The following is a 13,888-nucleotide window of genomic DNA, read 5'->3' as shown; positions in this document are numbered from 1 at the left end:
TGTTTCATTAATTCAACTACGTAGAATTTACCTAAAGAATATGAAAACACTAATTCAAAAAGATATATGCACCCCTATGTTTACTGTGCATTATTTATGTTAGTGAAGATATGGAAGCAATCCATGTCTGTCGCTAGATGAATTGATAAAGAAGATGCGGTATATATATTTAATGCAATATTATTCTCCAGCCAGAAAAAGAAATGTTTACCATTTACAACAACATGGATGGATCTAAAGCATATAATATTAAGTGAAAAATGTCAGAGAAAGACAAATACCATATGATTCCACTCATTTGCAGAATTTAATAAACAAATGAACAAAGGAAAAAGTGACAAACCAAGAAACAGACTCTTAACTATATGGAGCAGACTGAGAGCTACCAGAGGGGAGGTGAGTGGGGATTGGTGAAATAGGTGAGGAGGATTAAGAGTACACTTATCATTATGAGCACTGAAGTAATATAAATGTATACAATTGCTGAATCACTATATTGTTAATCTGAAATGGAATGTTAACTATACTGGTAAAATAAATTTCAAAAAATAATTGAAATCAATTCTTCTCAAACTATTTAAAAAACTCAAGAGGAAGTTATACTGAAATCCACTTGACAAAAACTAGCATTATCCAGATACCAAAATCACACAGGTATGCCACAAAGAAAAAATAAAGCAAAACAAAAACAAAAAAACTACAGGCCAACATCTCTGATGAATATAGGTGCAAAAATCCTAACAAAATACTAGCAGAATGAGCTCTCAAGTACAATAAACCAATTGTACATCACGATCAAGGAATTATCCCTGAGATGCAAGGATGGTTCAACATATATGTTCAATAAATGATACACATTAATAAAATGATAGATAAAAGTCAAATGATCAGCTCAAAACGTATTTACAAAAGACAACATATTTTCCAGCTAAAAACTCAGTAATTTGTGTATAGAAGCAACGAACCACAATCTAATAAATTGCACAAATGACAAACCCACAGCAAATATCATACTCAAGGGTGAAAGATAGAAAGCTTCTCTGCTAAGATCAGGAACAAGACAAGGGTGCCTACTGTCATCACTACTATTCAACATAGAACTGGAAATCCCATCCAGAGCAATTAGAAAGGAAAAAGAAGTAAAAGACATCCAAATAGGAAAGGAAGAAGTAAAACTGTATCTGTTTATAGATGACATGACTAGATACATATATATACATATATATGTATATATGTTTATCAAAACATTTTACATTGCATACTAAATATGTAAATACATATATATAATTATATATAGAGAGAGACTCCAGCAAAAAAGAAATTAGAACTAATAAATGAATTCAGTCAGATTGCAAGATACAGAATCAACATACAAAACTCAGTTGTGTTTCTCTACACTAATAATGTACCATCTGAAGGACATTAAAAAAAAAAAAACTTATCCCAATTACAACAGCACTGAGAACTATAAAACACTTATTTATAAATTTAACCAAGAAGATGAAAGACCTATACACTGAAAACTGTAAGATACTGATTAAAGAGACTGAAGAAGACACACAAAAATGAAAATGTATCCTGTGTTATAGGACTGAAAGAATATTATAAAGTACTGGAATTAATACTGTGAAAACCACTAAAAAATCACATATTCAATGCAATCTGGGTCAAAATTCCAAAGACATTTCTTTGAGGGGAAAAAAAATAAAAACTGTTCTAAAATTTGTATGGAGGGCGCCTGGGTGGCTCAGTGGGTTAAAGCCTCTGCCTTCAGCTCAGGTCATGGTCCCAGGGTCCTGGGATCGAGGCCTGCATCGGGCTCTCTGCTCAGCAGGGAGCCTGCTTCCTCCTCTCTCTCTCACTGCCTCTCTGCCTACTTGTGATCTCTCTCTCTGTCAAATAAATAAAATCTTTAAAATAAAATAAAATAAAATAAAATAAAATAAAATAAAATAAAATAAAATAAAATTTGTATGGAACCACAAAAGACCTAGAATAGCTAAAGCAATCCTGAGAAGCAAATCAAAGCTGAAGGTACCACTGTACTTGACTTCAAGTTACATTGCAAAGCTATAATAATCAAAACAGTATGGTACCAACATAAAACAGGTGTAGAGAACAGTGGAGCAGAATGACATGGACGAATCTGGAAGATATTATGCTAAAGAAATGTCAGAAATAGAAAGACACATTTTGTATGGTATCACTTATACATGGAATTTTTTTAAGCCAATTTTATAGAAGGAAAATAGAATACTGGCTGCTGGGGGCGGGGGATATGGGGTGATGTAGATGAAAGGGCACAAATTTTCGGTTATAAGAAGAGTAAGTTCTGAGGATCTAATGTACAGCATCGTGACTATGGTCAATAATATGTTAGGAGTATGTCTTCAGCATTCTTCATACAAACACAAAAATAGTTACCTTTGTTAACTATGAAAGTAATGGGTGTATTAGGTATCTTCATCTTGGTAATCATTTTGTAATGTGTAAGCATATCAAAACATTTCATATTATAAACTAAGCATATAATTACCTTTGTCAAAAAAATGCACGACCACCCTCCAGGAAAAAAAAAATACTTTCCTTAAATCCAAGGAATTAGTGGGAGCAGCTGATCATGTCATGTTTAAGCATTTGGTTCCATGTTGAAATCCTTGTATGTGATCTCCATTCAACCACTTACTAGCTGTATTGCATTGAGGTTACTGGATACCTTTAATCTCAAGAAAACTACAATTGGTTGTAAAGATTCAATGAAGTAAAGTGAAACAAGTAATAACATATTGCTTGCTCAGAGTCTCAACCTAAAACATTTGAGATACACTTTTCAATATGCTATGTAAACCCAAACCATTTTTCTTTTTACCTTTAAAAAAATCACTTTACTGAGGTATGACTGGCAAACAAAAGCTGTGCATATTTAATGTGTACAACTTGATGTTTGGCAATAAGTTTACATCCACGAAATCATCACCACTATTCCCTGAACATATCCATTACCCTCAAAGATTCCTCTCACTCTATTATTTTTCTGTGTGTTGGGTGGGGGGTAAGGAAAGTTAACATAAGATCTACCCTCTTAGCAATTTTTAAGTATACAATACAGTATTATTAATATAGACACCATGATGTACAATAGTCCTCTAGGAGATACTCATCTTATATAACTGATACTTTGTATTCCTTGATTCATACCTGTTCTCTCTTCCCTAAGCCCCAAGCAACCACTGTTCTATTGTATGTTTCTATGGGTTTGACTATTTTAAATTCTTCATCTAAGTGGTATCATATAGAATTAGTCCTCTTGCATCTGGTTTATTTCATTTAGCATTATTTCTTCCAGATTCATCCAATGTTGTCACAAATGTCAGGGTTTCTTCCTTTTAAAGGCTGAATAATATTCATATATATATATATACATATAAAATATATGTCACATTTTCATCCACTGATGGGCATTTAGCTTACTCACATGTCTTGACTTTTATGAATAAGGCTGAAGTAAACAGAAAAATTCAGGTAGCCTTTTGAGATCTCTTTGGGATCCTGATTTCAACTCTTAGATACATACCCAAAAGCTGGTTTGCTGGCTAATATGGTAGTTCTCTTTTAAATTTTTTGAAGACCCTGAATACTGTTTTCCATAGTGCCTATACCAATTTATATTCCCATCAGTGGGGTACAAGGGATCCCTTTTCTCCACATCCTCAACATTTCTTATCTTTGTTTTTGTTTCGTTTGTTTTGTTTTGTTTTCGGGGTGGGGGTGGTTTTGTTTTATTGTTTTTGTTTTTTGATAGCAGCCATCCTAACAGGTATGCAGTGATATCTCCTTGTGGCTGGATGTGCATTTCCCAGATGATCAGTGGTGTTGAGCATCTCATCACACACTCACTCACCATTTGTATATATTTTTGGGAAGATATCTATTAAATATTTTTAAATGGATTGTTTTCTGTTATTTTTTATTAACATATAATGTATTATTTGCCCTAGGGGTACAGGTGTGTGAATCATCAGGCTTACACAATTCACAGCACTCATATAACATACCATCCCCAATGTCCATTAACACAGCCACCCTATCCCTATCCCCCACCACCAGCAACCCTGTTTGTTTCATGAGATTAAAGGTCTCTTATGGTTTATCTCCCTCCTGATCCCATCTTGTTTCATTTTCTCTCTAAATGGACTATTTTTTTGTTATTGAGCTATAAGAGTTCCTTATATATTTTGGACATTAACCCTTACCATATACATGGTTTGTAAATATTTTCTGCCATTCTGCAGGTTGATTTTTTCATTTCGTTGATTGTTTCCTTTGCTGTGTAGAAGCTTTTTAGTTTGATATACCCCCCTTGTCTATATGTTTTGTTTTGTTGCCTGTTCTTTTGGTGTCATAGTCAAGAAATTATTGCCAAAAACAACGTCAAGAAGCTTTTCTCCTATGTTCTCTTCCAGGAGCCCTACAGTTTCAGCTTCAGGTCTTGTATTTAAGCCATTAATATGTTTTGAGTTGATTTTTCTCTGTGATGGTAGACAAGAATCCAGTTCCCATTCTTTGCATGTGGAATTCCAATTCATCAACACCATTTATTGAAGATACTGTCTTTTCCCTTTGTGTGTTCTTGGCACCTTTGTCAAAGGTTAGTTGACTCTGAGCATGCATTTATTTCTAGGCTATTCTGTTCCACTGATCTGTAAGTCTGTATTTCATGAAAAAGAGAGGGCTACTGAAATCTCTGATTGAAACTGTGAGTTGATTTACTTCCCCTTACACTTCTCTAAATTTTGCATTATGAATCTGAAACTCATACCTGAACATGAATGTTTAGGGTTTTTAAACTTCTCTGATTGAATTTATATTTTACTCTAAATCTTTAAGTAAACTGATAATAGATTTTTTAACACTGTCTCTTCCATTCCATAATTTACATCACATCTATGTTATTGACTAATTTTTTCCTATTTGACTCTTATTTTCCTGACTGTACACATATCTAGTAAATTTATATTGGATGCTTCACATCAGGATATTATATGTACATTATTTATATTTTGTTACCTTCCTCTGATTAATGTTTAAGACATTCTTCTTTTTCTTTTTTGTATTTTTTTTAATTTTTAATTAACATATAATGTATTATTAGATCCAGGGGTACAGGTCTGTGAATCGCCAGGTTTACACACTTCACAGCACTCACCATAGCACATACCTTCCCCAATGTCCATAACCCAACCACCCTCTCCCTACCCCCTCCCCCAGGCAACCCTCAGTTTGTTTTGTGAGATTAAGAGTCTCTTATGGTTTATCTCCCTCCCAATCCCATCTTATTTCATTTATTCCTTTCCTCTCTCCCAAACCCCCCCACATTGCCTCTAGACTTATCAGGGAGATCATATGATAATTGTCTTTCTCTGATTGACTTATTTCACTCAGCATAATACCCTCTAGTTCCATATACATCATCACAAATGGCAAGATTTCATTTCTTTTGATGGCTGCATAGTATTCCATTGTGTTTGTGTGTGTGTGTGTATAGCATATATATATGGCATATATATATAGTGCATATATATATATATATATATATATATATGTATGTATCTCACATCTTCCTTATCCATTCATTTGTTGATGGATTTCTAGGTTCTTTCCATAGTTTGGCTATTGTGGACATTGCTGCTATAAACACTTGGGTGCACGTTCCCCTTTCAATCACTACATTTGTATCTTTAGGGTAAGTACCCAGTAGTGTGATTGCTGGAGCGCATTCCCTGTCATTTCCTGACTTGTTAATTTTAGCCATTCTGACTGGTGAGAGGTGGTATCTCACTGTGGTTTTGATTTGTATTCCCTGATGCCCAGTGATGTGGAGCACTTTTTCATGTGTCTGTTGGCCATCTGGATGTCTTCTTTGCAGAAATGTCTGTTCATGTCTTCTGCCCATTTCTTGATTGGATTATTTGTTCTTTGGGTGTTGAGTTTGATAAGTTCTTTCTTGATTTTGGATACTAGCCCTTTATCTGATATGTCATTTGCAAATGTCTTCTCCCATTCTGTCAGTCGTCTTTTGGTTTCATTAACTGTTTCCTTTGCTGTGCAGAAGCTTTTGATCTTGATGAAATCCCAATAGTTCATTTTTGCCCTTGCTTCCCTTGCCTTTGGCGATCCTCCTAGGAAGAAGTTGCTGCAGCTGAGGTCGAAGAGGTTGCTGCTTGTGTTCTCCTCAAGGATTTTGATGGATTCCTTTCTCACATCGAGGTCCTTCATCCATTTTGAGTCTATTTTCATGTGTGGTGTAAGGAAATGGTCCAGTTTCATTTTTCTGCATGTGGCTGTCCAATTTTCCCAACACCATTTGTTGAAGAGGCTGTCTTTCTTCCATTGGACATTCTTTCCTGCTTTGTTGAAGATTAGTTGACCATAGAGTTGAGGGTCTGTTTCTGGGCTCTCTCTTCTGTTCCGGTCTGTGTGTCTGTTTTTGTGCCAGTACCATACTGTCTTGATGACGACAGCTTTGTCATAGAGCTTGAAGTCTGGAATTGTGATGCCACCAACTTTGGCTTTCTTTTTCAACATTCCTCTGGCTATTCAAGGTCCTTTCTAGTTCCATACAAATTTTAGAATTATTTGTTCCATGTCTTTGAAAAAAATGGATGGGATTTTGATAGGGATTGCATTAAATGTGTAGATAGCTTTAGGTAACATAGACAGTTTCACAATATTTGTTCTTCCAATCCATGAGCGTGGAACATTTTTCTGTTTCTTTGTGTCTTCCTCAATTTCTTTCATGAGTACTTTAAAGTTTTCTGAGTAAAGATTCTTTGCCTCTTTGGTTAGGTTTATTCCTAGGTATCTTGTGGTTTTGGGTGCAATTGTAAATGGGATGGACTCCTTAATTTCTCTTTCTTCTGTCTTATTGTTTGTGTATAGAAATGCAACTGATTTCTGTGCATTGATTTTATATCCTGACACTGTACTGAATTCCTGTATAAGTTCTAGCAGATTTGGAGTGGAGTCTTTGGGTTTTCCACATATAGTATCATATCATCTGCTGAGAATGAGTTTGACTTCTCCTTTGCCGATTTGGATGCCTTTAATTTCTTTTTGTTGTCTGATTGCTGAGGCTAGGACTTCTAGTACTGTGTTGAATAGCAGTGGTGATAATGGACATCCCTGCCATGTTCCTGACCTTATCGGAAAAGCTCTCAGTTGTTTTTCAATGCTTTTAAAATATAAGCTTTCTTGTTCAAATAGCTAATGTGCAATGAAATTACTTCAAGAAAGTCTTCAGAATATTTGGATATTTTCTCAAATGCATCACAGTATTTCCCATTTTACCTCGACTCTAATATCATTTATTTTCCATATTTCATAGAGAGCTAATATCCAGGATTACAATGTCAAATCATACTTACACGAATTTGTGATCTTATCCATTATAAGTTTTTATTAAATATTTATGAGTTATAGGTATTTAAAGGTTTCAGAAAACAACACAACAACGGGTAAGTTTCTGGGACATTGAAGCCAGTTCCCCAGGTCCTTCTTTAGTGGAAAACTAATTCCTCTGGCCAAAACTCAGAAAACCTCCTCCAGATCAGCATAGATTAGATTTCAAAATTAATTTCACAGGGTTCTTCATACAACTAGAACCATTTAAATTGTGAAACATTTCCATTCTATGTTATCAAGAGTATTCATATAACTTACATGACATTTCTTAGAGAACAATCCATGCCTCAGAAATTCTGGATTCTATTTACAATGGGTAATACTTTATCAGCAACATTATGATAAAGGAATTTAAGAAATAAAGTTTGTTTCTTCTAGTAAATATCTTTAGTTGATTTTCCTCAAGTCCATTCAAGAAGCAATTCAATGTGGTTCCCTGTCTTCTTTCCTTTACCCCAGGGGATTTCTTCATGGTGAAGAGAAAGAAGGGATAGCAGACAAACTGCTTTAATTCATCCTCTCACACACTGATACACAAATGACTTGAAACAACTTGGCCACCATCAAAGCTACCCCTATCATAACATTTTAGTTGTACCATTATATTAAAAATTTAACAAAATACCTAAAACTATAATAATGTGAAAAATAACAGTCAATTAAATAAATTCACCAAAATGATGTTCAATAAAAGTTCTGAAGATACCAAAGCTTAAACATAGTTTTTTTCTATACCCTTTTTGTTTTCTTGATAATTTTATTAAACAAGTTTATTATATGTTCTTATAATTATTATAATAATTTCATTAATTCCATCCTTTGTATTGCATATCTCCAAATTTGCCTATTTCTTGTTTCCTGTTTTCAACATTTCTCATTTGTTACTCCTACCGTAAACCATGCTTTAAATGCTGCCAAGAGATACCATGTGATCATAAATTATGTCAAGAATTTATTTTAAAAAGATTAGTTCAAGATTTGACAAAATCAAACATTCCTATTAAAAATCTGTGATATGAGGGGGCACCTGGATGGCTCAATGGGTTAAAGCCTCTGCCTTCAGCTCGGGTCATGATCCCAGGGTCCTGGGATCGAGTCCCGCATCAGGCCTTCTGCTCAGCGGTGAGCCTGCTTCCTCCTCTCTCTCTGCCTGCCTCTCTGCCTATTTGTGATCTCTGTCAAATAAATAAATAAAATCTTTAAAAAAAAGTCTATGATATGAGATCATCTATTCAGGGATATCAAAATTATAAAACAAAAAAAAATATTGTGCTTTGACTCATATAAGCCTATTAGCCATCAAAGGAGTGATTTGGAGCTTGCATTTGATTCCTCTCTTAATAAATTCCTATAAAATAACCAAGTGAATACAAAAGTTGGAAAAAATAATCTGCAACAAAACATAAAAATATAAGTAAATGTAGTAATAAGTTTTGTGAACATGGATTAGGTAATGACATAATATCATATATATGTAATATCAATATCCCAAGTAATATCAACAACATGAGTAACAAAAGTAAAAAGTAGATAAATTGGACTACATCAAAAGCCAAAATTTTGGACACAATTAAGAATATAAAAGGCAGGGGTGCCTGGGTGTTTCAGTGGGTTAAAGCCTCTGCCTTCAGCTCAGGTCAGCATTCCAGGGTCCTGGGATTGAGCCCCACATCAGGCTCTCTGCTCAGCAGGAAGCCCGATTCCCTTCTTCTCTCTCTGCCTGCCTCTCTGCCTACTTGTGATCTCTGTCTGTCAAATAAATAAATAATTTTAAAAAAAAGAATGTAAAAAGGCAGCTCATAGCTTAAAAAAAATATTTGCAAATTATATATCTGATAACGGACTCATATCCAGAATATATAAAGATCTCTACAACTGTAGAAAGATGAAAAACTCAATATATGGTCAAGGATCAGAATATATATTTCTCCAATGAAGATATACAAGTCACCAATATGCACATGAAAACATACTCAATATAATTAGGACAATGTAAATGGAAACCACCATAGAATACTACATCATATGAATCTACAGGATGGCTAAAGTGTTTAAAAAAAAAAAGTTCAGGAAAAAAACCCCACAAGTGTTGATGAGGACACAGAGAAATTGAAATGCCATAAATTGTATCCTGGGCTGGTATGATAGTAAGATGGTGCAGCCACTTTGGGAAAATGCCAGGCATTCCTCAAAATGTTAAATACAGAGTTCACATATGATCTAGCAATTCTACTTCCAGGGATATACCTTAGAAAAGTGAAAAGATATATTCACACAAAAACTTGTTAATGCATAACTCATAATAGACCAAAAATTGGAACAACACAAATGTCCAACAGCTACTGAATAGATAAATACAAGGTGGCATATACATACAAAGGAATGTTACTCAGCCATAAAAAGAAATGAATTACTGATACATCTTACAACATAAATGATCCTTCTACACATTAGGCTAAGTGAAAGAAGCCAGTCATAAAAGGCATATATTCTGTGATTCCATTTATATGAAATGTCCAGAATAGGCCAGTTTACAGAAACAGAAAGTATATTCATGGTTTCCAGGGTGCAAAGAGATGTGAGATTGGAAAGTGATAGTCTATGGGTCCAGCCTCTCTTTGTGGGATGAAGAAAATTCTGTTTAAGAGTATGAGATACTAGTGTCCTTGACATAATTGGTAGAAGCAAATCTAACAATTTCTATAATTGTAACAGAATCTGGGAGTCACTGGTGATTGTCTCTAAACTGTTTACCCTTACACAGTTCTCTAATAGAGCTTTAAGTGGGGTATTTGAAAAGAAACAATCCATGGTTTATCCAAAATAGAGCTCTTAAAAAAATAATTCTTGAAAGTGTATATAATGGAAAAATTATTGGTAGTCATCTGGATTGACATACTAAGAGTATTTTAACTAAATCTTGGTGAGAAAATGGAAAGAAATATAAGTTAGCATTCATAAGAAAGTGAGTGAATCTTAATGTTTTTTAATAATGACACAGGGATTAAAATCAAATGTTGCTTTGTAAATTTAGCATATGATACTTTCAACTCATTGGAAAAATACTTCTAATAAATGTAAAATATATTACAGATTGATATTTGTATATACATCTATAATACTGACAACAAAATTTTAACTAGTATTAAATCTAAATGTGAGAAAGATCATTTTTTCATCATTTGAAAATTTTAAGTCCAATGTAAATTTTTCTCTAATAGTAACAAAATGGATGGCCAGTTAACTTAACTTTTTTAAAGATTTTATTTATTTATTTGACAGACACAGATCACAAGTAGGCAGAGAGAGAGAGGAGGAAGCAGGCTCCCTATGGAGCAGAGAGCCCAATGTGGGGCTCAATCCCAGGACCCTGGGATCATGACCTGAGCCAAAGGCAGAGGCTTAACCCACTGAGCCGCCCAGGCACACCTAACTTAATAGCTTTTAATTATCTTTGAATATGTTCCTCTTCTCCCCAAAAGACATTTTCATAATTCAATTAATACAACTCAATATCAACTTTTTAATTACATATCTCCAGTATAGTATTTCAATTGTAAACAAACTTCTTCAAAGATTTCTTCCATGCCTCTAACTAAATCTCACAATTTTAAATAACTTTCTCAGCGCTGCCTTCATCTCTTTATTTCGAAGACTATAGATTAAAGGGTTGAAAAGTGGAGTTAACACAGAATAAAACAAAGTCACATATTTCTGCATCCCGGCTGGATTGCCCAATGTTGGGCTTACATATACAACCATGATAGAGCCATAGAATAGGGATACTACAGCCAGATGGGAGCCACACGTGGAGAAGGCCTTATGCCGCCCTTCTCCTGAGGGGACCCTCAGCACAGCTTTGATCACCAAGGTATAGGAGTTGGTAATGAAGAATAAGGTAGAGAAAATGAGGACTGAGTTATAGATGGCACAGATGATCTCAGTTGCTGGAGCTGGCACACAGGACAGCTTTATAAGAGGTCCTGGGTCACAGAGGAAGTGATCGATCTTATTGGAACAACAAAATGGGAGTTGAGAGATGAGGTAAATAGGCAAAAGGAAGTATAGGAAACCACACACCCAGCATCCAGCTCCTATTCTGATGCAGCGCTGAACAGTCATGACAGTGGGATAGTGCAGGGGCCTGCAGATAGCAAGGTACCTGTCAAAGGCCATGGCAGACAAGAAGAAAGTCTCAGTGGTACCCATGGAAAAGAAGAAGTAGAACTGGAGGAAGCAGCCATAGAAAGAGATGGTGCTGGTCTCAGAGAGCAAGTTGGCCAGCATATTAGGGACAGTGGAGGTGATAAACCAGATCTCCAGGAAGGAAAAATTAGCCAGCAGAATGTACATTGGAGTTTGCAGTCGATGGTCCCACCTCACAGCACAGATAATGCACAGATTTCCAGTTACTGTCAGAATATAAGTCCCAGAGAAGACTGAAAAGAGGAGAACCTGAATTTCCCAGGTATAAGGGAAACCCAAGAAAATGAATATACTCACAGAGCTAGAGCAATTACTTATATTGGAAGATCCATTTGTTTTTAAAGCTGAAAAAAAACACAGATTTCCATATTACAAGTAGCCTTAAAATATTACTCATTAGGGCAGATCCCTTGCATATGGTTAAATCATTCTGTGTATCAGGAAATAGCAAAGTACCATAATCCATGCAGTGGTATTCCCATGACTGTCATATATTCATAATTCTGTTCTCAATATAGTGAATAAAAATGAAAATTCTTTTGTCATCCTAAGGTTTTCATTCAAAGTTACTTGGTATTGACAATAGTCAAGTGTGACCCAAGACCTACAACTATTAGGTTAAGTAGTGAAAGAAGAAGGAATGAATAAACAGAGATAAAAAATTGTAGCCTACAAAGATACTGATAATATTAATACTTAATATTCTTTGATCAATTTGTGAGAGAAATATGTTGAGCTGATTTGAGGACAATATTGATTTAAATGTTTGTAACTTAACCTGATTTTAATTTTATTGTGTTAAATTATGTGAAATATTCCTATATTCATTTAGAATATTAAAATAAAATCTATTAAAATAAAAATCTATTAGAAGGTTTCCCATTTTGATCCCTCTCTTCAGTAAAAATACACTCAAAAAGAGTTACTGGCAATCTGCCTTATTTTACAAAGAAACATAAGGAACCAAGTTCTACAATATTGTGCTCATATCAAATATTGCTGAAAAAATTATAATCAATTCTTAATCTATGTCAAGATTTTCACTAAGATCACCATTGATATGAAATACTTTAGTAGACATTGAAGTCCATATATATCATTTATAAAGATATGTCGAGGTTGGCTGTGCTCACAAAGGCTATTCCTCAAATCTTGCAATCTCAAGCAGGAATAAAATTACCTTTTCTTCTATCCCCTAAAAGTAACCGAAAGTAACACGATAGGCAGTCTATCACTTGAATCTTCACTGAAAGAAGGTATATTCACATTCACTTACTGGAACTTTCCCTAACCCAGGGCCCCAACTCCTACATAGGGCAATACAAATGGGGAATTGAAAAACTACTTTAAGAGTTATAATACATTTTTGAAGTAACATTTGTCTACAAATTCTCAGGGAAAAACCTGGCCTTGATTCTAGAGAAGGAATTCTTTCATAATTCATACATTAAGTGGTATTTAAAATAATATAAAACCAGGAGAGTTGGGAAGGAGGACAGAAAGGAGCTTGGAGTCATGTGAGCTTTATCTTACCTGAAGATACAAAATGGGTATCATAGAAATCTGTATGGTTGAACACCATCTTCTATATCAGAGTGAAAACTCTAGTCTCAGATCTCAGAAAAAGAACAAATATAATAGTGTTCCATACATTACTGTGGGGACTCATAGAACTGCAGACGCTTTTAGGAGAAGAACATTACAAAATCAGTCATGGATCTCTTCTGGCTTGCCCTCTTATACTTCTCTTGCTTACATAAACTGACAAAGCAACAGGAAACTTGACACTTGAAAGAGAATCATAGTCTCATGATCTATGCAGAACCCACTGAACAATTGAAATAGGAAGCCCTTTTACTTTCTGTGAAGATCATCTTTGTGGAGTGGCTCTCTAGAGAGGGAATTTATAACACAATGGCCCCAATGAACCTGGTTTCCTATTCTGCTCCTTACTCAGCATGCTGGAATTTGTTTCAAATTCAAACACATTTCCTACTTTAAGTCAAGGTTTTTTATTTGGAATAACAAGAGAAATACAAACTCATAAAGTGATTTATGCACGTATAAGCTTGTTGGTTAACTGTGATCAGCAGTGACCTTCTCTCTGATAATAAAGGAAAAGTTGTGGTTCTGGCAACCTCATTCCAAGCTTAGAGAAAAGTCTATGGAATACAGGTTAACACAGAGATAAGGAGGCTGTGCACTTAAATATATTAAAGAT

The 13,888-nt window shown here is 34.7% G+C and overlaps 1 protein-coding gene across 1 annotated transcript; it reads right to left on the bottom strand.

Annotated features, from left to right (window-relative positions):
- Positions 1-11,052: 11,052 nt before the first annotated feature.
- LOC116867446 (olfactory receptor 11H6-like) lies at positions 11,053-13,249 on the bottom strand. The gene is made up of 2 exons (XM_032857079.1): positions 13,201-13,249; positions 11,053-12,011 (listed from the first exon to the last, which is right to left on the bottom strand). Exons 1-2 carry the CDS (start codon positions 13,247-13,249, stop codon positions 11,053-11,055), a joined length of 1,008 nt encoding a protein of 335 aa, XP_032712970.1.
- Positions 13,250-13,888: the final 639 nt, after the last annotated feature.

Source organism: Lontra canadensis, unplaced genomic scaffold (assembly GCF_010015895.1).
Source record: "Lontra canadensis isolate GAN:19392208 unplaced genomic scaffold, GSC_riverotter_1.0 scaffold12, whole genome shotgun sequence".
In the NCBI taxonomy this organism is placed as follows: domain Eukaryota; kingdom Metazoa; phylum Chordata; class Mammalia; order Carnivora; family Mustelidae; genus Lontra; species Lontra canadensis.
This window is presented reverse-complemented; position numbering and strand designations above follow the sequence as displayed.